At 53.4% G+C, this 25,508-nt stretch overlaps 1 protein-coding gene across 1 annotated transcript in view; it reads right to left on the bottom strand.

The window, feature by feature from the left end:
- Positions 1-1,999: 1,999 nt before the first annotated feature.
- JPH3 (junctophilin 3) overlaps positions 2,000-25,508 on the bottom strand; it is a 79,877-nt gene continuing 56,368 nt past the window's right edge. Inside the window, exons 3-5 of the mRNA XM_081032946.1 lie at positions 9,481-9,605; positions 6,265-7,148; positions 2,000-3,862 (exon numbers count right to left, since the gene is read on the bottom strand). Coding sequence (XP_080889072.1) covers positions 3,782-3,862; positions 6,265-7,148; positions 9,481-9,605 — 1,090 coding nt within the window. The 3' untranslated portion in view covers positions 2,000-3,781. The remainder of the gene's footprint in view (positions 3,863-6,264; positions 7,149-9,480; positions 9,606-25,508) is intronic.

The raw sequence follows: 25,508 nt of genomic DNA, 5'->3' as shown, positions 1-25,508 counted from the left end.
GGAGGGAACACCCTGCCCAGAGGCATGACACTGGCGCTGATTCTAGATGCTTATATGTCTTTCCGGGATCATCAAAAACCCAAACTAAGAAAATGCAAAAAACAGAAACTCTGTTTCATTCACTCCCCCAGGTATTCATCCACTTTTAATAAGTCCTTAATGTCTGGGGCTTGGTATCTGAACCCCTCCACTTGGCTCTCAGTAACACCCTTTGGTTTGTAAGTGGGTTGGCCATGGAACTTACTACCCAAACTGGGACTCTTTTGAAAGTGAAGGGACCACTTTCGTGACCAGGCTGGGACCTCAGGTGTCTGCCAGGACACAGGGCTGCCCCATTTATTTGTGTGCTCTGGGCTTCAGACAGGCCCTGAGACGTGGACGGGTGAGCCCCGACTTGTGTTCCTCATGCTTATCCTGGGTTTAGTGCATGCAGGAAAAAGCCTGTCATCCTGCCATGTACCGTGTTTCCCCGAAAATAAGACCTAGCGCCGAACAATCAGCTGTAATGCGTCTTTTGGAGCAAAAATTAACATAAGACCGGGTATTATGTTATATTAAAGACCCGGTCTTATAGTAAAATAAGACCAGGTGTTATATTAATTTTTGCTCCAAAAGACGCATTAGAGCTGATTGTCCGGCTAGGTCTTATTTTCGGGGAGACACGGTAGGTGTTTGCTCACACCCCACACTGTGGCGTTTCAAAGTGAGTATTGGTGGTTAGATGTGGTTGTGGACTTCTTAGGAAAGTGAGTCAGAGCCCTTGCATTTCGGTGACCCCTCCATCTCCTCCAATGGTTCCCGCAACAGCCTTTGCATTTTTGTGGCTGCACTGAACTTTTCTGTGTTGACATCATCTTCCTTTTCAGCTCTTTCGGCTTGTGTATTGCATACCTGATCTCTGTCTTTGGGAATCCTGTGTGCTAACGATTACAAAACTTAACAGTTCAGAAGGATGGATAAAGAGAATTTTTCAGGGGCCTGAATTATCCAAGCACTAAGCAGACTTTAAAAAGCACAAGTAAATCCAATGCACAAGGCTCCTCACTTTTGTGGTCAATGGAATGGGTGAGCCACAGCCACTGACTGTCTCCTGGTGACCTTAGAAGGCAGCGTCGTTCCCAGTGATTTTAGGGTAAGGTGTGAGTGTAGGTTCCCAGCTTTGGGTGGGTAGGGAAAAGTGCACATGGGGTGGTGGTGACCTGTCCCCCTCCTCTCCATGGCTCTGGCCCAGTATCTCCAGTAACTCAATTTCTCTGCCTCCGGTTTTCACATCAAGAGCATGTCGGGGGAGAAGTGACTCTCACGAGGTTGTTCTGGGAGTAATTAAAACTTGTCAGCGCTCGCTGGGCACCACTGGGGGCCAGCCATGACACAGATGTTCTCCCCACATTCCCGCATGTCCTTGTGGAGCTCAGCACCCGCACATCCACCAGGAGCGCCTGAGCAAAGCAGGTCAGCTGACCTGGCCCGGGAGGGAGGTGACTGGCGCACCTGGCGGGGAAACCTGAGGCTCTGGGCAGGTGGGAAAAGCAAGGGGGCTGAGCTGAAAGCATTCCGCCGGTCTGCAGGCAGCCGGCAAGGCAACCTGGTCTTTAATCACACTGTTTGGAAACCAATTAAAAATGAGCTTTCTGGAGTCTAGCAGTATGTTCTGGTCTTGGTGGAATCCACTTGGAGTGTACCAGGAGTCCAGGGAAGTGGCTCCGTCTGCAGGTGCTGACAGAATGTCGGCGTGCCGATTTGGTTTTTTGCACGTGTGTGATTGGCAGCTAGGTGAGTGATGCAGAGCCCTAGTCCTGAAACCACGGCTGCTTCTGTGGAGTGGTGTGTCGCTGTGCTGCGGCTTGCGTGCATCTCACCGCCTCGTGGTGATCGCATGTATGTCACCTGCGTTTGTGGGTACCGTGTTTGTCATGCAGTTCTTGGAATGGACAAAGTAAGGCTCTACAATCTGTACAAAGAGTTGCAAACAGAATTATAAAACACATATCCCAGCATGGATGATTCTTAGAGCTGCTAGGAGCAGGCATCTTTATTTGGTTCACTTCAGGTCTGCAGCAACCACTCGATATTAAAAAAGAGGAACGGAAAATAAGATGTACAAAAAGATGTAATACCCCTTTAGAAAGCAACATTATCAGAAATGTATTTCCTACGGATCCTCCCTCCCTCTCCCATGTCCCCACTCCCCCAAAAAAGACCCCAACCTAAACCAAACTGTGAGAAGGAAAGGGGAGTGAATGTATAACGGAAAAAAAATAAAACTGAATTTAACTGGAACATGCTCTAATCTTTAGTTTATTTCTGGTTAAAAATATAGCAATCCAGTGCAGTGTAGTAAAGAAATCTGCTTGAAAGGTAGCAGAGAAACAGCTAAACATAAGCAAAGCAAGGCAGAGTCATAGACGGGCTGTACCCAGGATGACTGTGGGAACTTACTGTAAGGACCTTCCAGGCGTGAGCTCAGGGGGACCCACAGATGGACGTGCCCATGCCCCCACAGACACGCCTATACAAGCTGGCTGGGGCTGGCTCCATAGCTAGGACCACGGGGCACCCAGACATTCTGGAACCTTGTTCTTTTGTTTGGATGACAGAGCAACGCTGGTAGAGAAGGCAGAAACACCAGGAACCTGTTTTCGTTTGACTGAAACAAGTTACGTTGTATATTTTGAGGGAGATGGATATGCAGTGATTTCTCAGGAATTTTCAAGCCACTGGGTTTCAACCACACTCCTGTCCTGGGACCAGACCAGATTTGGAGAATGAATGAGGCATCTAGAAGGATTGTGCATGTGGGGGTGGGGGGGAAGTCGCAGGCACAAGACAAAGATGTGAAACCCATGGGCTTAAGGACAGTGAAAGAAGATGATGTCATGTAAGGGCCGTCATTGCCACAGACACCTGACAGGGACACTGGAGTCTGGATACACGTCTTGCACAGTAAGTGCAGGAATGCCACATGCTCAGAGCCCGGGGGCCCTCGCACTGTTCCCTGCCCTCCAGCACCAGCCTTGGGCTTCTGCAGCACAGCTCCCCCGGGGTCTGGTAGGAGGGTGGAAAATGGGGAGGGACGGCGGCAAAAATAAGGACTTAGCTTTAAGACTGTGTGGGGAGCCGGCCTTGCAAGGAAAGCCGTGCGGCAGTGCCGAGGAGGGCAGGGTTGTGATCTGTTTGACGAGGAAGAGAAGGCAGCTCTTCTTCCTTAAATATGCAGCACAGATTTAAAATAGAAAGAGGCTTAGGCTGCCGCCAGCCGGCATGGGACACCCGTGTCCCCTTGCCTCATGCCCATTCTTGTCACCCCCTATTCCAGAACAGAGAAGAAAAGCAGAGTTAACCCACTTCTGTGTCACGCCTCACAGCATGCTTCCCTTCAGGCCGGGCACAGCTGGACACTCGGGGGATGGAGGGTCTTCCTCAGGCTGCCTCCTTTTCCACGTCCCAGGCGGAGTGTGATGACGGTGATTTAATTTTTTTGCCGCTGATTTGCTGGGATCCCTTTTCTTTCCATGTCAAGCTGGAGGGGACGGCGTGCTGGCCTCCTTCTGCCATGCCACACAGCATAGTGTTATACAAGCAAAGAATTTTGGCTAAAATCCAAAAAACATTACCCAGAAAAAAAGGCAAACTGTGAGTAATACCAATCGTGTTGTTCTGTGAAAAGACTCGGAAGTAGCTGTGGGGCTGTCCGAGTTATGATCCTTCCCTTTTTGTTGTTTTGCTTTTAACGTCCCCCTTTTGTACACCAACGGTTGTTTTTGCTAACGTGACAATCTCATCAGATGAAAAAGTTAATAAACAAAATGGCGACTCCGATGTTTAGCAAGATCACCATGGCTACCAGGATGGGAGCCGAGCCCTGGAACAGAAGGAGAGAGAAGAGGTGAGCCTGCTGCCCAGTCTGGGGCGTCCTCTTTCTGGCCATGCCCCCTCTCCCCCGAGCCAAGCCAAACTAGGGTAGGAAGGTAACGGATCACTTAGGAAATGGTTGGAAACATCCAGTTCCTCAGCGTGAAGCCCCTCAAAGGTCAGACTTGAGGAAGAGGTTGCCCACTTGATTCTAAGTCTGCAGTCACTGCTCTTGGAACCCCTGTGGCTCTGGAAACCCTGGCGCCTGCCCTCCCTCCTGGTGCCCCAGGTCTCTCTTTAAGTAGACATCCCCACACCCGAATTAGTTTTTGCCTCCACCTTTGTACAACTAGGACTCCAAACATTGTCACGGAATTTCAGGTGCAGCCCACCCAGAGTAGCCCCTAACTTCGGCAATGGGAGAACCTTCTAATAGTCCTCAAAACACACCTTCCTCAGTAGAAACCTCCTTCCCATAAGCTGCTCAAGGCCTGTGCTAACTGCCGTCCCGTGCGGCCTCAGCCTCCCTCCCAAGCAGGCAGGAGGGCTTTATGCTTTCCTTCAAGCCTTTCCTGGGGTGTGAAGCACCCAACCCCTTTGGAGCCGAGGCCCCGGCGGCCTGAGCACTCAGACCACAGGCTGTCCTTCCCTTGGCCGGCCGGCCTGTCCTGGAAGCTGCTCAGTGATGGGTGTAGAGGCCGCCCTGCTGGACAAGGGTGAGCGGCAGTGCCTGAGGCCTCTGCAGGAAGCCTCGCGCCTCTACCCAAGGGAGCTGCATTTTAAAGCACCCCAAAATGCCAACGTGGTTAAGGGGGCTACATATAGAACACTTCCTGCACCTCGCGGCCCTGCCCATCATTCAGATGTTCCTGAAATAACCACACACATGTGCACGTGGGTGCACATATGTGTGCACGTGGGTGGGTACACACCACATGCACATACACCACATACCTACGTGTGCACATGTACACGTTTCTGCTGCCAGGATGTGGAAAATAAAGTTGAAAGTGCCAACTGGTATTGAGGTTCCAACACGAGCACACGGGGGCTTTGGGCACGGGGAGGGCGGGAGCATTTTAGGAACCGGCCGACAGTGTTTCAAGGGGCAGAGATGGCCGTCCTGGAAGGTCAGCAGGCTGCCTTCCAACAGAAAGCTTCTCTTCCCAGGGGCACTGCCCCGACACGCCGGGACAGCACCCAAATGAGGGGCGCGACTCCTGGGGGCAGGCAGACACTGGCCCTGCCCCGCAGCAGCCCTGAGACCCAGGGACCCAGTCTAGATGCATGAGGTGTAGGTGTCGGACTCTGCACGCCCTTGAGAAGGCTCCCGGTGTGTGTTCCCCTTGTACAAGTGAGACTGCAGCTATGGCTTCCACCAGCAGGTGAGAGAGCCCCTGTGGGCTGAAGCCATCGGTCAGGGTGGCACTTGGTGGGACCGCATGGGGGTGTCACCCCTGTGGTGTGACTGTGAAGTGTGCTCCATTGGTCCTTCCCACTGCCACTTGGCTGAGGGAGCAGGGCATGTCTGCTTACAGGTGGAAGCCACCTAGTGAAAGGTCCCAAGAGGTCCCTTGTGGGTGCAAGAGTCCTCCCCAGCCCCTTCCACCCCACAGTCCAGTCCAGGGGCCTCTGTTCTTTCTTCCAGCCCGTCCATTGTGCGAGTCTCACACCCCTGAGACACACGGTCCTCACTCGGGAGCAGCTTCAGCGTCCCGTCCCGGATGGGGCCTGACCAACCTGGGTCACAGCTCCGCCCCGAGCGTCTGATCCTCTAGCCCGGGGGTGGTCCAGAAGCTGCGTTCTAACCTCCCAGAGAATGCCACTGTGGCGTCCCAGGCCCACACATGTAGAACCATGGCTCTGATAGGAAGGGGGGCCTGTGGTCGGCTCCACACAGAACTCGGTGTGACTCATGCTTTAGAAAGCAGGCTCAGTGGGAGCAGGACACACAGTGTTCTGGAGGATTGGGGGACCGCAGCGCCTGGCCCATAAGGAAACAGTCTGATGTGGACAAAGGGAACCCGACCCAGTGCCCAGCCCGACGCCCCACCTACTCTCGAAGTCTGGCCTCTGTGTCTCACGGGATACTCTTCGAAGACGCTGATGCTGAGGGCTCCTTAGCAGGAGACGCCCTCCAGCGTGGGGAGAAGGGGATCCCGTGCTGCCCACTTTCTTTTGGGGAGCATCTAAATCATCCAGGTGCTTTCACTAGAAGGATTAGCCTGGCAGTAAGCCTCTTGAGGATCTGTCTGAAGGAAATTTGACCCCCTGCCCTGCCCGGGCTTCCTGTGGGGGAGGGTCCCAGTCCTGTGGAAGCAAAAGCCATCGATTCCCCTGAGCTTGAGGAGGACTCCACTGAAGTCCCTGGGCCTGGCCTCTTGCCCCCAGGACCCTGTGGCGCCCACTTACCGTGCTGGACCTGAGCTCGTCCCCGTTCTCCTCATCTGATTCCAGTGGCACAGGCGAGGACTTCTGGGGCGGGGAGAAGGTCAGGTCCCAGCGCAGTAGCCGGGGCTCGGCCCTGTCGCCCAGCCGCAGGCTCTCCAGTCTCTGCACCGCGGGCTCTGTGCTTGCAGCCGGCCGGACATTCTCCTTGTTCTGGGACTTGGACCTCAGTCTCTGCGCCCCGAAGCCCCGGTCCTCGCCCAGGCCCCGGCAGGTGCCCCCCCTGCTGTAGCGTCTCTTCTGGGGGTGCGGCTCCTGCGCATGGGAGTCTACCCTCAGCAGGGGCTTCATCTCCATCTCATAGTTGCTCAGCTTCTCCTCATCCAGCTCCAGCAGCTTGGCCCCCCCTGGGCTGGGGTTGCTGGCCCGAGGGTGGGAAGTCCAGGAGAATGCAGGGGGCGACTCCGTCCGCCGCTCCCGGGGTTTGGGGTTGCCAGGCTGCTTGTGGCCTGAGCCCCGGGTGCGGAAGTCCTCCGCGGGCTGGCCACTGCGGAGGGCGCCGCTGCGGACACCCCTGGAGCCCCCAGCCTTCTCCTCGCCCCAGCTGTTGCGGCCGTAGTCCCCTCCCCGGCTCTCCAGGAGCATCTGGATGTCCCCACTTCGCTCCTCGTCGACCGAGATCTGCCGGGAGAAGTGGGCGACTTTGTTCCTGGAAGCGGGGGCCGGTGGTGGGGTGGCAGAGGGGCTGGTAGGGAAGCTCTGCAGGGGGCTGTCGTCGGGGGTCAGGTCCGAGGGGGTGGTGCCTTTGCGGTACAGCTCGGGGCTCTCCTGCTGCAGGGGCGTCCCGATGGAGATCACTTCCATGTCATCGCTGGAAACCTGGTGCTTCGGCCGCTGGTACTCCAGGCCTGTATTGAGCAGGGAGCACACAGACGTGTTATTGAGACTCTCTGTACCAAGCCTGGTCTTACCTGAGGATGGCAGGAAACTAGCTGGGGCACCGTGGTTCCCAGTCCCTCCACGGACCTCTAAGCACCTGACCCCACAGGTGCTTTGAGGACAGCCAGGTCACAACAGGCTGGTAGACAGCAGCTCTGGCCTCGGTCTCCAGCTGCAGAGCATGCAAAGACTTGGGCCCAGCCTACGCTGTGGGGTCTCAGGTCCCAGCCCCCCACAGGGCCCTCCTGAGGTTGAAAGGAAGCATTTCCTGCTAGGTGACCTTCTACAGGTTCTCATGGTGTGGGGAGGGAGGCCATACATCATGCTCACCAGCTCTGTCCACCCACGACACCTCCATCTCAGGGTGGCCCAGGCCTTCTGGGGGCCTGGCCTATCCTGAGAGAATGGGTGGTATCCCCCCCGTCCCATCCCCCGTCACCTGGCCTAAGGCTAGGCTTCCCTCCCTGCTTCCATTCTGTAGTCTCTGAGTCAGGGCAGAATAAGGCCGTGGGGGCCATGGCACCCTCGTGGCCAGAAATTTCACAGTCCAGCAGGGGCCAGGACCCCGTTTATGAGGAGACATCCACCGTGCTGCTGGTGACAGGCACAGGAGCCTTGAGGCTCCCACCATTGCCTTGGGGTTTGGGACACAGGACGAGGTGCAGACACCATGGCGGTTCCATGGAAAGGTGAAGGCCCCCAAAGGAAGCCCCACATGGTCCGGTACAGGAAAACCTGAGACCCTTGAGTTCTGCGGAGACACATGGGGCTCAGGGCAAGTATCAGCCCTCCTGCATTTGCGCCCCATCTGTCACACGGGGGTGTGGCCCAGGTGACCAGGTCTCATCCAACTACTGTGCCTCTGGCCATGGGACAGGGACATAGGCTGGGTTGCAGCCCCCCGCCTCCAGCACAAAGGTAAACAGGCTGGGTTGTAGGAACTACCCTGAGAACTGCCCTCCCTGTGGGGAGCCCTAGTCCCACCGGAGGACCCCCTGCCCTGCCCTGACTGACCCAGACTCCCTGGGCACCAGGCTCACACCCTAAGGCCCCAGACAGGCCTGGACACAGCCCTGTGGGGTTCTGTGGCCTCCTGAGGAGACACTGTTCACTGACAGCCCTGGGTTCGCCCTGGCTGGCCTGTGGGCCCCACACCCTGGAGGGAGGCTGGTGCCCTCCTGCTCGGCTCCAGCATCCCGATTGTCAGAACCACCAGCTGGGAGATCGTTCTCAGCTAAAATTAGTTCCAGAGCACGTGACATTCCTGGAAGCATCCTTACGAAAATGCAGAGCAGAACATGGAGCATGTGTGGCAGAATTCCAATGCCTTCGTCCCCTATCTTGGGTCCTCCTGCCTCCCAGAAGCCAGCCTGGCCTCCCTTGGCTGCCCCGAAGGCCAGGCTCCCTACCAGGGAGGCCAGGAGCTGCAGGGCTCCAGGGGAAGAGCTCCGGGTGTGCTCTCAGGACACTGCACCATGGCAGGCTCCATCCTAAATCCCCCAGCAGCTTCCACTCCCCACTCCCAGTCGGGAGCGTGGCCCTGAGGAAAGCGATCTAACCTGCTCTCCAGGGCTTCCTGCTGCAGAGGCGTCTTCTGAGTGAGGCTGGAGGGGAGTGGGGTGGGAGACGGGCGGCCGGTCTGGCCTGTGAGGACCTCAGCCTCAGCGGGCTCATCGTCAGTACCCTCCTTCTCCAGCCCTTCCTGCCTCCCTCAGGCCCATTCCCCAGAGGGAAGGACGAAGGTCACAGATCTGGTTGACCTACAGTAGCTTCCAGTTCCTCCCAACTCCCACCAAAGGACGCTGCGGGACCTCCCCTCACTGTTCCAGGGCTACACTGTCCGGCACGGCCACCGCTAGGCACCTGGGGCCGTCTACAGTTAAATGCAGGTTAGTTATGATCCAATAAAGACAGGTCCAGCTGCACTAGCTGCCCTTCCCGCGTGGCTAGCAGCTACCTCGTTGGACAGAACAGTTACAGAACAGTAACATCGCCACAGAGTTCTAGAATAACTCTGGGGGAAGGGCAAGGAGAGACCACTTGCACAAGCAGAGCCCAGACATCCACCTTCCTGGGAAGCCTGAGAGTGAAGCGTGGACACACAGGGACACAGCCGTGGAGAGGTGCTGAAACCGCACACGCTTCCACACGTGAATGAGGGAGGCATGTGCCCAGGCCCCAGGCTCGGACTTGCACCATCATGAAAGCTAAGACGAGGCAAGGGAGCTGCGGGCAGAACCCACTGGGATATGGCCATGGGGGACACCCAGCTGCCCCAGCCCACGTTGCGCCCGGACTCACCGTTTTCCCTGTGCTGGAAGGAAGGCGAGAACTCTTTCGCAGCGATCCTGGCAATCCGCGCTTCCTCCTGGGCCTTCTGAGCTGCGGTGAGGGCTGCCTCGGCCTTGGCCCTGGAGTGGGAGGTCCTGGGCGGGAGAGAGGAAGGGCGGTGAAGGAACAGGAAGCAGAGAGGGACGCGTGCCCGCCAATCCCCACAGGGGGTTGGGCAAGGGTAGGATGCCGGGAGCCCTGGGGTTTGTGCCCTCAGACCTTCGCTCTCTCATCTATTCATTCAGCGAACACCGACCAGGTCACAGGGCAAACCACACCCGGGAGCAGGGCCTGGGTCCAGGATGGAAGTCCTGCCTGTAAAGGGGAGTCTTTGTCCTGGGCAGAGCTCCAGGGCCTGTTGCAAGGAGTGTACCCCCTTCCCTGGGTCGTGCCCACAGACCAGAGGCCAAGACCCATGGCTGACTTGTCGCGGAGCCTCCAGGGATGAGCAGGTACTTAATCAATGTTGACCTGACCAGAAATGAATGGTTTGGGGGCGGCTGCACCTCATCGCATCCACGGGGTGAGTGACTGGCTGGCTGGGCTCCTGAGCAGGAACCAGCCGGCTCCACGGCAGGACCAGTCCGTTGTCAGGAGAAGGTCAAGGGCATAAGGAACAAAACGCCTTCCCCAGCACCAGGCATGGCTCCAGGCCCAAGGAGGGCGTGGGCCAGGCAAGCTGGAGGCCGTATCAGAACCAGACCTGCCTCGGAAGGCAGCGCCGACCCCAGTAGCTGCCTCCAGACACCTCCAGGTGCCTACTAGCCTCTGCCCCGGCTGCCCCATCAGGTGTGAACTGGGCTTCACTCTTCCCAGCAAATGGCACTGCCACCCTGAACTCCACCCTGGGTTGGGGAAGGCGCTTCCTGGGAGGCGGGAGCTGGGATTGGCCCTCAGCTCCCCCGGCCTGGAATGTTCTTTCACTCAGACCCTCCACACACAAGGTCAGGCCAGGTATCATCTGAGCCATCATCTGGCACCTTCTGGACGCTGCTATCACTAACTTCCTGTCATGCAGGTGGCATGCAGGGTCTCAGCTCCCGCTCCCCACATAAGAACGCAGGACATGGTGAGGCGAAAAAGGAACACCCACGGAGCCATAGATAGGGGAGTCATACCACTGTATTCCCGCTGGCGGCTGGGCTGGAGACACAGGAGGCAGGAGCCACACTATCCGCAACCTGCCGTCCACTTCTCTGCTAACCAACCTCACTTACTAGCTGCAACCCGCCATGCTAACTGCAATCCGCCCTTGCTAGCCACCATCTTCTTGCTAGCCCCCACTTTCTGCTAGCGTAGCCACAGCAGTTATATTAGTGGCCAATGGCTCACTGGTTACAGCTGACGGCCAACTAGCCACAGCTGACGGCCATCCAATCATAGCTGATGGCCATTTACTACCTGAGTGAGCACCTTTCCACGTGAGGCCGAGAGCCTGGAAACTGCACTCCTGGCTCTGTCCCCACACTCCCTATGTGTGGAAGAGACAGGCTCCGAGAGTTTAAGAAGCTTCTCCAAGTCAGCATGGAGTGCGGTCTCCAGATGCTGAGAGAAAGCAAATCTATTTCCTACAGGCTCTGCCCAGAGACGAGGGCCGACTCCCACAGCATCTTCATGTACGTGATGGTGTCACTCCAGAGCACAATGGCCTCTCTGTGTCGGAGCTGAGAGGCCCCGGGGAAGTCACATGTCTCTGCACCTCAGTTTCTCCCTCAGTCACAGAGTCAATGACACCACCCACCCCGCGTCAGGGGGAGGCACATGAAGTCCCCAAACTCAGGCCAGACGTGGGGGACATGATAAGAATGGGTTTGCTCTCCTGTCAATAAACATTCTACACACGTGTGCCAAGTGCCCAGACCCGGTGATGCCCCACACCCGGGGGGACGCAGGGACGGGGTCCACCAGTGAGCTTCGTGGGGCTGCCCTGACACTTCTGGATGGTCCCGGGACTCTGATTCAGGACCCCAGGGTGAGGGCGTCCCCGCCTGCTCTGTGCCTCTCCCCAGCTGAGGCACACGTGAGGCCCTCATCCCTTTGTAAAACTAAGGTGCCCAAGGCTGGACCAGGCTGCAAGTCTCTATGTCTCGGATGCCTGGTATCCTGGCTCCAGGGGGCTCTGCTTCCCAACACCAGGGAAACCCAGCACAGCGACTGATCCCCCAAGACAAGGGGCGGCCTCTCCCTCAGAGGTCTCCCCCCAAGGTTCCTCCAAGCAGCCTGCCGTGCCCAACACCCACATTCCTCGGAGTCCACGGGTTTAACCTGGAGACACTCCTCGTGAGTGACGAGGCTTTCTTTTTTCAAAATCTGCCCCAGCTAAGTCTAAGAACAACTTTACTGGAAGAAACCAAATGTGTCTCTCTGTCTCTCTGTCTGTCTGTCTCTCTCTCTCTCTCTCACACACACACACACACAGGAAATCATAGCATGAACACGTGTCCAGGAAATGAAGCGAGCGGCTGAGGATGCCTGCTCAGCAGTCTCCAGAGTTCTCGTTAATATTCCTCTCCAGGCGCTCCCACGTCCCCCCACCCCATGCGCCGCCTGGGAGCAGGCACCAAAGATTGAAGAAAAACCTCTGTGCAAAATGTAGTGTGGAGAAAATTCTACTCGTCACAGTCTCCTCCCCTAGAAATTGGGAAAAGATGACAGTCACTCAAGATAGCTGCAACCCTGGGTCCCTGGGGAGCATAAGCTGAGAAGCAGTGCCTTCTAGAAGGTTCTTCAGGAACCCTGGGGTTGTAATTACAACAGAAGAGGAGCAGGAACATCGTGGAGACAAAGCCATTAGTAAAGCACTAATGATTAATACTTAAGTTTGTAACAATGACAAATCAATTGGGAAGTCATTACTGCATCCTTTGGCTCACCCCCGCCCCACACGCTCCTGGGAGAGCGCTTCCACTTCAAGCCAGTGTGTTCCAGGCTGTCGGTCCCTTAAGGTCACAGCTGCAAGTTTATGGAAAAATCTGGACTTTCCTGTCCCTGCTCCCAATTAGAGGCTGGTACAGGCGCATATATATATATATCTCGAGAGTCATTGGTGTCATCACATGAAAAACAAGGGTGGAAGTCAGACCCAGTGAGGGCCAGTATGAGGCCACAGTCACCCAAGGCCTATCTCAGGGTGGGAGCATCAATGACAGAGGGAGAAAGGACAGGATGGCAGAGTGAACAGAGCGGAGGCCCCCTGAGTCACCTCCCTGCCACTTCTGTTTGTCCTCTGCTGAGACCCAGTGAGCAGTGAGAGCAGCACTGAGGCCCTGAGTGACCTCCTTGTGGGGTTCTGAACTGGGGGGTTTTGGGTGTGGGGGGTGTCCCCTGAAATTGTACTCAATGTTCTATATGTTTTTCTCCCCACCAGCCGCCCCAAACAGAGGCTTCCGGCAGGTAACATGAGGGTCTGTGATGCCCCAAAGCTAAGAGGCATGGTCTGAACACAGCTGGTCCAGCTGCAGAAAGGAAGCGGTGCGCTGCTCAGTCACACCAGCATGCCAGGGAGCCCGGGGCCCAGGAGGAGAGGTACGTGTGAAGGGCATCGTCCCAGCTCACCCCCAGTGGGCTCTGAGCTCTCCTCTGCTGAACTGATGTGGCTTCTCTCCAGAATGTGCCATGGTTGGTGTTTTGTTTTGTTTGGGGTAATAATGTTTATTAAGCTATAACTCACATACCATACAATCTCCCATTTAAAAAGTATAATTCAGTGTTTTTTAGCGTATTCCCAATTGTGCAACCATCACCACAATAAATTTTAGGACATTTCACCACCCCCAAAAAGAACCCCGTTCATTTTATCAGTCACCCCCCATTTCCTCCAACACCACCCCACCAGCCCTAGGCGACCACCAGGCAACCCTGTCTCAGTAAATTTGCTTATTCTGGACATACCACGCCCAACTAGTTTTTTTCAAGCTTTTCTATTTTTGTTAATTGAGATGTAATTCACTTAACATGAACCATTTTAAAGTGTTCAGTTCAGCATCTAGCACATTCACAATGTTGTGCAGCCACCACCTACCTAGATCTAGTTCTAGAACATTTCCGTCATCCGAAAAGAAGACCCATACTATTAGCAGTCACTCCCCACTCCCACATATGCCCCCAGCCCCAGGGGGTTCTGAGTGACAATTCGGCATTGACAAAGCACCTCCCATCGTCATGGGGTCCCACCGCCCGTGGCTGCTGCGTGGAATGCTGCCACCTTCCTCCAGCTGGCTGAGGGGCAGGGCCACAGTGGGTATTGCCCCCAATCCCAAGGACCTGGGGTCATCAGCTGGCAAGTGAGTGTCACAGCTGACAGACAAGTGTCCCCACAGCCCTGTGTCTGGCTGGGATCTGAGCAGGTGCTGCCCGCCCTGAACCGCCTGTGTGTCTCTGTACACCGAGTCTGGGATGGGCCTGACCCTCAGGCACACAGTGTGCTCACGTCCAGATGACAGAACCTCACAAATAAGTATGTTTTAGGGGCTGTGACCCGAGTGGTGGAGACTGTGAGCGGCCAGGCAGTCAGGCGAGAGGGTGCAGGGGCCCCCCAAACCTGGGGGAAGGCACTGTGAATGAGGAGGCTCCAGTGATGGGCGACTTGGAAAGGCTGAGGCTGGGGAACAAGGCTGGAGACAGGGAGGGCCAGGCTCTTTCGTGTCTCCGACTATCTCACACTCGTCATTAGAGCATTTATCTTGCACTCCATCTCCTCCTAATAAGGGGAGGCAGGCAAATGAACCAATAATAGAATAATTTAATGTCATGAGGAAATGAGGGGAATGGACAGAGGAAGAAAGCCGGGGTGAGAGTAATACAGAGAGTGCATGCCTGAGGGTCCTGGGCCACCGAGAGGGCTCGAGCTCCCTGGAGGCCAAGGCTAGCAGGGAACAGCGTTGACGGGAATCAGGGCACACATCACCCAAAACCAAAGCTGTGACTCAAGAGACGGACAGTCAGGACGTCTCTCAGTCGGCCTCACAGGTTTCCTTGGGGGGTTGTAAAGACCCTCGGTGCAGTCTGCTGGGGACACACAAAGTGTGTTGAGGGAAAACAACTGAAAGAGCCTGTTTGACCCTGAAGACCATCATTGTGGGCCTGGGACAGGGCCAGCCCAGTCACTGTGGAGATTCTTTTTTATTCATTTTTTTATTAGTGTCAGGTGTACAAAACAACATAACGATTAGACATTTACACCCCTCACAAAGTGATAACCCCACCAAGTCTACTACCCCTCTGACATCGTACATAGTTATTACAGTACCACTGACTATATTCCCTGTGCTGTGCTTTAAGTCCCGTGACTATGTGTGTGTGTTTCTTGGCTATTGTGCACCGCGCTGGAGTAAACATAGGGGTGCATATATCTTTACATATTAGGGTTTTGGATTTCTTTGGATAAATACCCATAAGTGGAATTGCTGGGTCATATCTAGTTCTATTTTTAATTTTTTGAGGAACCTCCACACTATTTTCCATAGTGGCTGCACCAATTTACAATCCCACCACCAGTGCACGAGGGTTTTCTCCACATCCTGGCCAACACTTGTTTGTTGATTTATTGATAATAGTTATTCTGACAGATGTGAGGTGGTATGTCATTGTGGTTTTTATTTGCATTTCTCTGATGATTAGTGACATTGAGCATCTTTTCATATGTTTATTGGACGTCTGTATGTCCTCATTGGAGAAATGTCGATTCACATCCTCTGCCCACTTTTTAATTGGATTGTTTGTTTTCTCGGTATTGAGTTGTATGAGTTGTTTATAAATTTTGGACATTCACACCTTATCGGATGTATCATTGGCAAATATCTTCTCCCATTCAGTAGGATGTCTTTTTGTTTTGTTGATGGTTTCCTTTGCTGTGAAAAAACTTTTTAGATTGATGTAGTCCAATTTGTTTATTTTTCCTCGGTTTCCCTTACTCAAGGAGATATATCAGTAAAAATATTACTAAGGGTAAAGTCTGAGAGTTTACTGCCTATATTTTCTTCTAAGAGTTTATGCTTTCAGATCTTACATTTAAGTCTAATCCATTTTGAGTTCATTCTTGTATGTGGTGTAAGAGGGTGGTAAGAGATGGGTCACCGCCTTCAGACTGCCACATGGACATCTGACCTAGAGCCTGGGGACTCTGCAGCCTCTCCTACAAACCAGCGCGGTAGGGTGTGGCCAAGTCATTCCACTTCTCAGGTCCCATGGATCTGTCATCACAGTGCCCACCAACCCTCCCTCCGCGGGCGCCTGTGGTGAATGTCCCCCAAGACTGCGCTCTTGGACAAGAAGGCATGTTGCCCCTGCTTGCTCGGAGCGCCCCCCGACACACACACACAGCACAAGTGAGCGAATGGGAAACACCCATGAAGAGGGCCACTATAGGTTCCCACAGCTTCGCTTGGTAAAAATACCACAAACGTTAATTCACCAATATCATACGTGTATTTACATATATATGCTCACACATATATAAAAAGAATGCGCTGCGCCAACCCTGAAATAAAATCAAGATGAGTGCATTTAATAGAGAAGACAACCTCCCAAAGCATCATGAAGGTTAATGTTAAATGAGACTTTCAGGACTCGGCCAGCAGCCAAGCTCTGGGTAATGGATGGGTAATGGCCCCGGGGGCAGGACCTCTCTGGCTGACACCTGCAGAATTGTGTGTGTGTCCAGGGGGTGGGGGGTGGGGGGGTGTCAGGTTGCAGACAGTGGGACAGGCATCTGAGCTCCAGGGGGCCTGCTCACTCACTGTCCCCTCCACCAGCGGCACGTTCTTCCCACTGCCCCCACATGCTAATCATGTCCTGTAGCCCACTCCCATAACCAGCTCAGGACTTGGAGAAGCAGCCATGAAAACCACACTGGGCAGCCACGTGACACTGGACATTGTTTTTTTCTTTTAGTAGCATTGTTTTTTGAAGTGCTCATCTTCATATCCATGACAACCCTCACGCAGGCAGGCACAGGTAATATCATTCCTCTAACAATGAGGAAACTGAGGCACGGCAATGTGGGCTTCCCTATACCGTCGGTGGTTTGGCCTAGTTGATCCAACTTCTTGTCCAGCTGTGAAAAGTTCCGGGAGTCTATTCTAAAGTGACTGACTTGGGGGGTGAGTGACTCCAGGTGTCGCCTTCCCCAGCCATCTGCTTTGGGAAGGACCCTGTACTGGGGTGAACAATGTCTCCCCCCAAATTCACATGTACTCAGAAACTGAATGTGGCCTTATTTGGAAAGAGGCTCTGCACAGATGTTAGTTCAGATGCGCTCATATTGAATGAGGTGGGGCCCTAAATCCAATGACAAGTGTCTCCATGAGAGAAGGGAGATACATGAGCCACCCACAAGAAGACAGAGGCAGCCATAGAACGTGTATGGAGCCCCCAGGAGCTGGAGGAGGCAGGAAGGACCCTCCAATAGAGCCTCTGGATGGAGCACCGCCCTGCTGACACCTTGATTTCAGACCTCTAACCTCCAGAACTGTGAGAGGATGCATTTCTGTTGTTTTAAGCCCGCTAGCTTGTGGTCCTTTGCTCCAGCAGCCCCAGGACACTAATTCAGGCAGGGAGGGGATGGGGCTCCTAGGGAGCTGCAGGCAGACACACCTGGCCCCACCTGGGAGGTTCCCTTTGCCAGGAAAGCAGCAGTGGGTTTTGCATAACTCCCTGAATGCCACAGGGAGCAGGAGGGGTGCGGCTAGAAGCGGGGCTGAGACAGACACACACGCTTCTCGGGCCCCACGAATCGTGGTCTTTCAGAAGTGAAGGGGTGCTTTGGGCACACGGAGGGGAAAGGAGCCACACAGACATCAAGTCAGGTGTCATGAGGTCACACCTCATACCGTCCCTCTGCCCCGACAGCCCCGCAAAGTCCCAGGTGGCCGGCGGGGATTCAGGCCTTAGTGCTGGCGGTGACTCAGTGAGGCCCTGAGGAAGGAGGGACCAGGAACGAGGCCTGGTCTGCTGGACGACTAAGGGGCCTGCCCAGGGCCAGCGGCACGTGACCAGGCTCCCTATGCATGACTCGTCCCCACAGCCTGTGGACAGAGACAATACCGGCCCCTGCCCTCCAGAGTTTACCCCCTTTTCCTTCTGAGCTGCCCTTGAGGCTGACGCTGTGATGCCCAGAGGTGACCCAGGACAGGTCACACTGGAGATGTCCTCTGGACCTTGTAACTGCCATTTCCTCCCTCTGTTTTTTGTAACAGTTTTATTGAGGTTTACTCTCATAACACACAATTCACCCATTTATAATTTGGTGGTTTTAGCACTTTCCCAGAGTTATGTAACCATCACCACTGTCTAATCCCAGAACATTTCCATCTCCCCTAAAAGGAACCCTGTGCGCGCCCATTAGCAGTCACCCCCCTCCCGTCTCCACACCGTGGCAGCCACCACTCTGCTTCCTGCCGCTAAGGATTTGCCTATCTTGGACAATCGGACATGCGGCCTTTTGTGTCTGGCTTCTCTCACTGAGTGTCATGTTTCTGAGGTTCCTACCTGTTGCAGTGTGTCATTGCTTTTGAGGGCTGAATAATATCCCACAGCACGGTCATTCCCCTGCGTGGATGTGGCCCATGTTGTTTGTCCAGGCAGCCGTCGGTGGACACTTGGTTGCTGCCACATTGTGGCGATTGTGAATTGGTGCTGCTGTGAGCGCCGGGATACAGGTCTCCGCGTGACTGTGTTTTTGCTCCCTTTGAACTCCTTTCTTCTCTTTCCCTTCCTTCCCTTTTCTGGCTCCTCTTCCCCTCCCCCCAGCCCTGTCTCCTCTTTTCCTCTCTTCCTCCTGTCACCAGATCCTTCCTCCTTTTCTTTCCCCCACTTGGTCCCAAGCGCCACACGGGTCTCTAAGCTGAGGGGTAGTGGCTTGGGCCCAGCTATCTCCAGCTTTGGGTGTCAGGGGCGTCAGCTTGCTGCAGCCCGGACCCTCCGTTCTGAGTTGAACTGACCCTGACTGAGCCTTCTACACTCTGATCTGGATACCTAACGGTGTGCTGGGGCTGGCGGGTTAGGATTTCTTCTGCGGAGCCGGTTTCCGTGTTATTACCAGGGGGCAAGCCAGCTGGTTGGCAGAGCATCCAGTGGAGACAAAACATATACGTCCAGGCAAGGCCCTTTCTGATTCACCTGAGACGGGGGTGTCAGGGAGGGAGTGTGGGACCAGCGTCCTGTGGGATCCATGCCTGAGTCCCCATCCTCTGCCAAGTCCAAATTCCAGGTGTGGGCAGGACCACACTCCCTCCAGAGGCTCAGGGGGAGGGTCCTTCCTGCCTCTTCCAGCTCCTGGGGGCTGCAGGAGTCCTTGGGCTTGTGGCTACATTACTCTAAGACTGTCTTTACACAGCCTCTCTCCTGTGTGTCTGGGGGGGAGGGGGACACACAGGGGTGATCCCTGGCTGGGGTAGCTGGAGAAGGAGGCAGGGCCAGCGCCTGCCCCTGACACAGAACACTCTTCCGCTCTCACGGTCAGTGTGCAAGGGCCAGTGGGCAAGGCCGTCTCTCACTTGCAGAGGGGGCAGCTACAGATCTGTTTCTGTCCCCTCCACCCACACGGGGCCTACAGAAGGACAGCTATCTCTAGAGCAGAATAGATAACTCGTTTCCTTGAAGAAAAGCTGATCGCTCAGAGCCAGAATTTAGGGAGACACAAGTGCGGGAATTATAATTTCACATTATTTCACACTTGGCGCAAAACCCTTCCTTCGGCAGGCAGCACGCTGTGCCATTCACCCGTTGTCTGCATTATTAAATAAGTGCTAAGGAGCTGCCTTCCAGCCAAAGAGTAATGTATCTCAATAAACGATCAAGACATGGAAATGCGATAAGGCCTTTTAGGTAAGTCAATGAGAGTGCACTGCTCACTTTACAGAAAGTCACATTGCACTTGGCTTCCCATTGACGGGGCTAAGAACCAGCCAGTCAGCTCCAGCCTGGGCAGGAACAGCGGAGCCAATACTTCTGGATCCCCCCCTCTTCCAACCCCCACACCCTGGCTCAGGCTCAGCCACCCCAAATCTGACCGTGACTTCCCCAGGGACCTTGGGAAGTGGTGGCCGTCTGGGGTAAATTGGGCAGTCAGGACAGTATAGATGTCTGCATTTTAAGGAAGGATGTGCCATCATTGATTAGGGGCAGTGGTCCCGGTGCCTCCCTGTGGCCTGTCAACCAGCTTGCTAGGTTCTCCGATTCAGGATCTCACCCCATCCCACCCCTACCACATCTGTCTCTCCCTGTACACACCGTCTTGGCCACAGAGGAGAAAATGGGCAGGAAATGGGCACGCTGTGCCATCAGGCGTTTCGCTAGGAGAGGCGCCAACCAAAGCACGCAGACTGACAAGGGCACCCAGCCGAGGGGGTGACACTGATAACACAGGACAGGGGCACCAGTGGGCATCAAATCCCCACACGACATTTCACAGATGAGCAAACCGAAGTCTGTGGAAATGAAGGGGCACATCCAGCATCACGCCCAGGGTAAGCGGAGTGGGGGTCTCAGACCCAGGGATTCTCGACCCCACGTGCTGTAGCAGGCTTTGGCAGCCGCCAAGAGGCAGGGTGACTTTTCTTTCTATTTTAAAAATGTGTTTTTTGTGAGGGGTGTAAACGTATAACTATTACATTGTTTTGTACATCTGAAACTAATAAAATGAATGAATGATGCTCTAAGCAGTTGTCTCTGGAGAGAAGAAATTGAGGGCTGAAGGTTTATATGGGGACTTTTTCCCCCTAATGAATACGTCTTGTAAAATGACATGACTTTTTATTTGTTTGTATAACTGAACAATAATAAAACTTCAATTTAAAAAATTACTCTGAATTACAACGATTTTTAAAAAAAATAGCCCTGAAAGAAAATTAAAAAAAAAAAAAGTATTTCTTTTTGTTTTTTTTTCTCTTTTCCCGTCTCATTTCTGGAAAGATCTTTAAGCATTACAAAGGTGATATGGGTTGAACTGTGTCCGAAAATAGACATGTTGGCATCCCTTGTACCTGTGAATGTGACCCTATTTGGAAGTAGGGTCTTTACAGCAGTAATCAAGTTAGAATGTGGTCCTTTGGGTGGTTCCTAAGCCACTTACAAGAAGAGGGATTAGGACACAGACACACAAAAAGGGAGGACGCAGGGAGGAGGCGGCCGTCTACAAGTCAAGGTGAGAGGCCTCAGGCAGAACCAGCTCTGCCGGCACCTGGACCTCGGACCTGCAGCCTCCAGAACTGGGAGACAGAAACCTCTGCTGTTTCAGCCTCCCGGTAGGTGATGGTGTTTCAGCAGCCTAACGCAGTAGCCGACTAACGCAGTAGGACGACTTCTTTTACCCACAGCATCTCTTTTTCAGCATCTTCAGGGCCCTTGCCAATCCTGAAGTCACACTTGGGCCTTTGGTTTGAGCCAGTCCCACTGGCCTGGTGGTTCAGGCATGCTAGGACTAAACCAAATCCCAAGGCAAAGGAAGAAAACCTCTCGCTCGGCCACCAAAGCAATGTTGGCCTCCCGACTACTGTATGGAAGACACGGAGACAGCCCAGCCCGGAGCAAGCTGCTCCTTCTGGGCTATGGTTGCCAAGGCAACCCTGCTTCCTCGAGGGAGGGACCCACGCCCAGGGCTGGGTGTGCAGCAGGTTTCCCACCCCTCTGAGCTACTGCCCAGAGCATAACCCAGCACTGGAGGCCAGGTCTACCGGTCGGCCCCTGGAGGACTGGAGCCCGTCTCTTCTGGGTTTAGGGACCACTAGCCCTGCAGCCCAGTGTCACCCAGCAGAGGACTCAGCCCACATGTAGAATCAGCGCCGTGGCACACAAAGGTGAACCTCCAATATTTCATAGGGCTGATCCACTGTGCTCCCACGTGGGTGATGGCACAGCGTTCCCAGCTCCCTGTTTTGTCACTCACACAGTGACCTTCTTTGATGCCTCTGCTGTGTCGACACTGCAGGTGCTGGGGACACAGAGGGAGAAAGACCCAGCACGTCCTAGGAGGCTTAGCAGGCGAGGTGGGCATTAACTAACCACAATGCCACTGGTTATAACTGCAATGAGTGCTGCAGAGAGAACAAGAGGTCCTGAGAGTGCATTCCTAGGGACTGGTACCCAGTCAGGGAAGGCTTCCTGGAGGAAGGGACAGTGAGCTGGGATTTGAAGGATGAGCAGGAGAGGGGGTAAAGGTGAGTGGGTCTGGATGGGGCATTTTGAGTTCCTGGGTGAGAATGGGGAGCATGGTGCACCCAAGGACCCAAGCAGAGAAGGAAACTGGGACAGGAGTCAGATCACAGAGGCCTCATTCATCCAAGGCCAGCGAGGGGCCTCTGAAGGGTCATGGGCAGAGCAGGACCAGCTCTGACTGAGGTGTGAGTAGAGAGGAGTCCTCAGCTGGTGCAGGAGGATGGACTGGGGGTTGGGGAGGACAGAAGGGATCGGATGGCCCATTAGAGAGTGGACGCTGGAGAGCTAAACATCCAGACAGGGCCACACATGTGGGTGCTGCACCCGTCACAGAACTACTATCTCCACCCTCCACAGTGAACGCGGCATCTTTAAATCCACTGCCTGAGCCGACCCACAGGAGTAAGGCAGGGGATTGGTGGATTTAAAAAAAAAAATTAAAGTCAAAAAAGAATTCAAACAGAGCCAAACTGTATAAAATGAAAGTAAAGTTCCTTGTTGCAATTATTCTAGCGGGGCTTTCTATGGGAGCCAGGACATGGGGGGAATGAGGCTTCTGTAGAGCTTGAACCCCATCCCAGTCCCTGGAAAGTGTATTTCCTCTGGTCAGACGCAGTTTGAATGTCAGAGACGAGCAGGTCAGATAGGGGAGCCACCTGGAAAGCTGGAGGACATTCTAGATCAAACCACAACAGCTGGCCTCTCTTCCTCCTGCCACCTCTTTCCCTACCCCCATTTTTTTCTCCTATTAAAAAAATCTTCAAAGAAAGAAAAAGAAAAGCCCAAAGTAATGAAGGAAATGGTGTCTGGTGCACTGGCAGGCTGTAGCGGGCTGACTCACAAAGGCAGCCCCAAACAGGCGGGGGTCAAGGAGATCCGCCAGTGAGGGACATCTAGTTGCCGGAGCTCTGCACCCCAGCCCGGAGGTGAGCAAGGGCCCCAGCTGTCGGAGGTCTGGGCCGGGGGTATCTGACACCAAGCCCCGCCGAGGAAGCAGTGGAGTCTGTGTGTGTCCTGCAGCTGTAGTAAGAATGACCGTAGACAGCAGGGTTGCTTAAAACAACAGAAATGTATTCTCCCACAGTTCTGAGGCCAGAAGGCCATACTCCCTCTGAAGGCCTACGGGAGATACAGTCCAGGCCTCTCTCCCAGCTCTGCTGTTGCTGGCATTCCTTGGCGTGCATTGGCTTGGGGGCAATCCCTTCCTTCATCTTTGTGTGGCCTCTCCCTGTGTCTCTGTGTCTCTCCTTTTCTGTCTCTTATAAGGACACTCGCATTGGACTTAGGAGCCACCCTCATCCAGGATGACCTCATCTTAAGATCCTTACCTTAATTACATCTGCATTTTCCCTCTTTCTAAATAAGGGCACACTCTGAGGTTCTGGCTCGACATATCTCTTGGGGTCCGCCATTCAACCTACTATGGGGTATTAATGCTCCATTTCTCCATGATCTTTGATTCCAGGCCATGTATCACTCCTAGGAAGCAGTCCTGACTCCCCAGCATTCTGGGCTTCCTAGGACGGGTGTCATCACCTAGGAAGGTGTGATGGGGCTGAGTGTATAGGCATCAAGCCTCCCCATTCACCAACTATTTCACTGGGGGCCAGTTAAGCCTCTTTGAGCCTCAGTTTCCTCAACTGTAGAATGGGCATAGTAATCAGGGTCCTTGCAGGATCTCGATAAAGAGTCTTGAGATAAGGAGTAGACAGCACATAGCCCTGTGGTTCTTAGTGGATATTTTGTGTGTATGCTCTGGGTTTTTTTTAGCAGCTTTATTGAGGTATAATTTACGTACCACAACATTCTCCTGTGGAGAGGATATAATTCAATGCATTTTAGTATATTTAGAGTTGTGCAACCATCACCATAATCTAATTTTATAACACTTTCATCACCCTTAAAAGAAACTTCATACCCTCTGGTAGTCACTCCCCATTCCTCCCAGCTCCTGGCAACTGCCAGTCTGCTTTGTGTTTTTGTTGTTGTTGTGTTGGGCATTTCTCTCAGGGAGGAATTAAAGAGCCAAGGGCTGGCAGGGGAGAGGCTCAAGCAGCTTTGTTTGAATGGGATGTCAGCTGGGAAGGGTTGGGAGGTGGGTGTGCAGGGAAAGGTAGGACCAGGTGACACTGGAGGGCAGAGCCAGCTCCACAGCCCGTTCCCTGCTCTCCCATCGCGCCTGGGCTGCCTTTGAACTCCTTTCATTAAGGAGTTCCTTTTTGAGTTAAAAGAAAGCCTTTGCTGTAACATCTGACAAAACTCTAGAAAATCATGCTCCTGGAACAAAACCGTAGAAGACAGAGGTAGGAGTGTAGAAAACTCGCCCTCAGACACACAAACATCCACAGCACGGCTCAGTTACTGCAGGCCAGCGGCTACCAGCTGGAAGAGCAGGTCTGATGGACTCACTGACCAGGTAGACACGCTGGACACGTGCAGGCACCGGCGACTCAATGCATAGGGGAAGGTCCTGCCCGGAGGGAGAGCAAGGTCTGATGGGGAAGGTTGGTCTGGACACAACCACCAAACAGTGAGCACCGGCTTTGCTCTGGGAACGGACACTGGACCCTGAGGCCTGAGAGGCAAGGGAGGGTTGGCCAGGAGAAGAGAGTTCCAGGATGAAGGGACAGTAAGTGCAAAGGCCCAGGGGTAGGGAAGGGAGCAACTTGTCAGGGAACTAAGCAAGGTGAGAGCGTGCAGGGAAGGGGTGGGGGTGGCAGAGGCATGTGTTGTGTGGTGCGGGGGGGTGGTGGTAGAAACAATCCTAAGACGGTGAGTGTAAAACTTTCCACTGTGTGGCTATTGTGGCTGGATATTTTCTTTTAAAAAATAATATAAGAGGGTATTATGCTAAGTGAAATAAGTCAGACAGAGGAAGACAAATACCAGATGATCTCACTTACATGTGGAATCTAAAGCATAAAATAAACAAACATAAGTTAATTTAAAAATACATATAAAAGCAATGTGAGTTCTTAAAAAAGAATTTAAATAAAAAGTGTGGAGACCGAATGTAAATTTCGCCTTCCAACACTTTTCCCACCTATTCAACATCCTCCCACAGGTTAACAACTCTTAATTTTGGTGGATTCTCTTTTCACTGTCTTTCTATGTACTCATAGGCGTACACATCTTGTTTTGAAATATAAATGGAGTTATACTCTACATATTTTTCCTATGACTACTTTTTGCCTTAATATGATATGGGCAGCTCTGCTTGTGAGTTCCTCAAGATATTTCTTACTGTTTTTAATACCTGCATAATATCACATTATATGAACAAGCTCCAGCTTTTGCATACTCACATACATTAGGAACTCTGGACACAAGTGTTAGCAGACCACACTTGGCTCTGTCTCCTGCTTTTTCTGCCTTTTTTTTTTTTTAACCTAACACTATCTTGGACGGTGTGCCATATCAGCCAACACAGAGCTTTCTTCTTCTTTTTAGTGGATTTTGTGCTGAAATACATTGAGCCTGCCCCTCGTGATGGACATGTAGGCTGTTTTCCACTTTCTGCTTTTATAAACCATGGTCCGATGACACCCTGGTACATTTGATACTTCACACACAAATTTATCTTCAGGGTATATTTCCAGAAGTCCAGTTGCTGAGTTAAAGACACAGTTTAAATGTTCCTAGAGTCTAAACTTTGACAGAGATGAACAATTTGCTATCCTGAGCAGTTATACCAATTTACACTCACAGGACGCAGTACACAGGGGTCCGTTTCCCCCATCCTCTCCAGTTTGGTGGGTTATCAATTTTTTTTATCTTTCCGGAGCTGACAGGTGAAACACTGTATGATCTCATTGTGGTTTTAATTTGCATTGTGGTTATTAGGA

Source organism: Rhinolophus hipposideros (genome assembly GCF_964194185.1).
Source record: "Rhinolophus hipposideros genome assembly, chromosome: 21".
Taxonomy (NCBI): domain Eukaryota; kingdom Metazoa; phylum Chordata; class Mammalia; order Chiroptera; family Rhinolophidae; genus Rhinolophus; species Rhinolophus hipposideros.
Note: the sequence above shows the minus strand (reverse complement) of the source record. Positions and strands in the feature narration are given on the sequence as shown.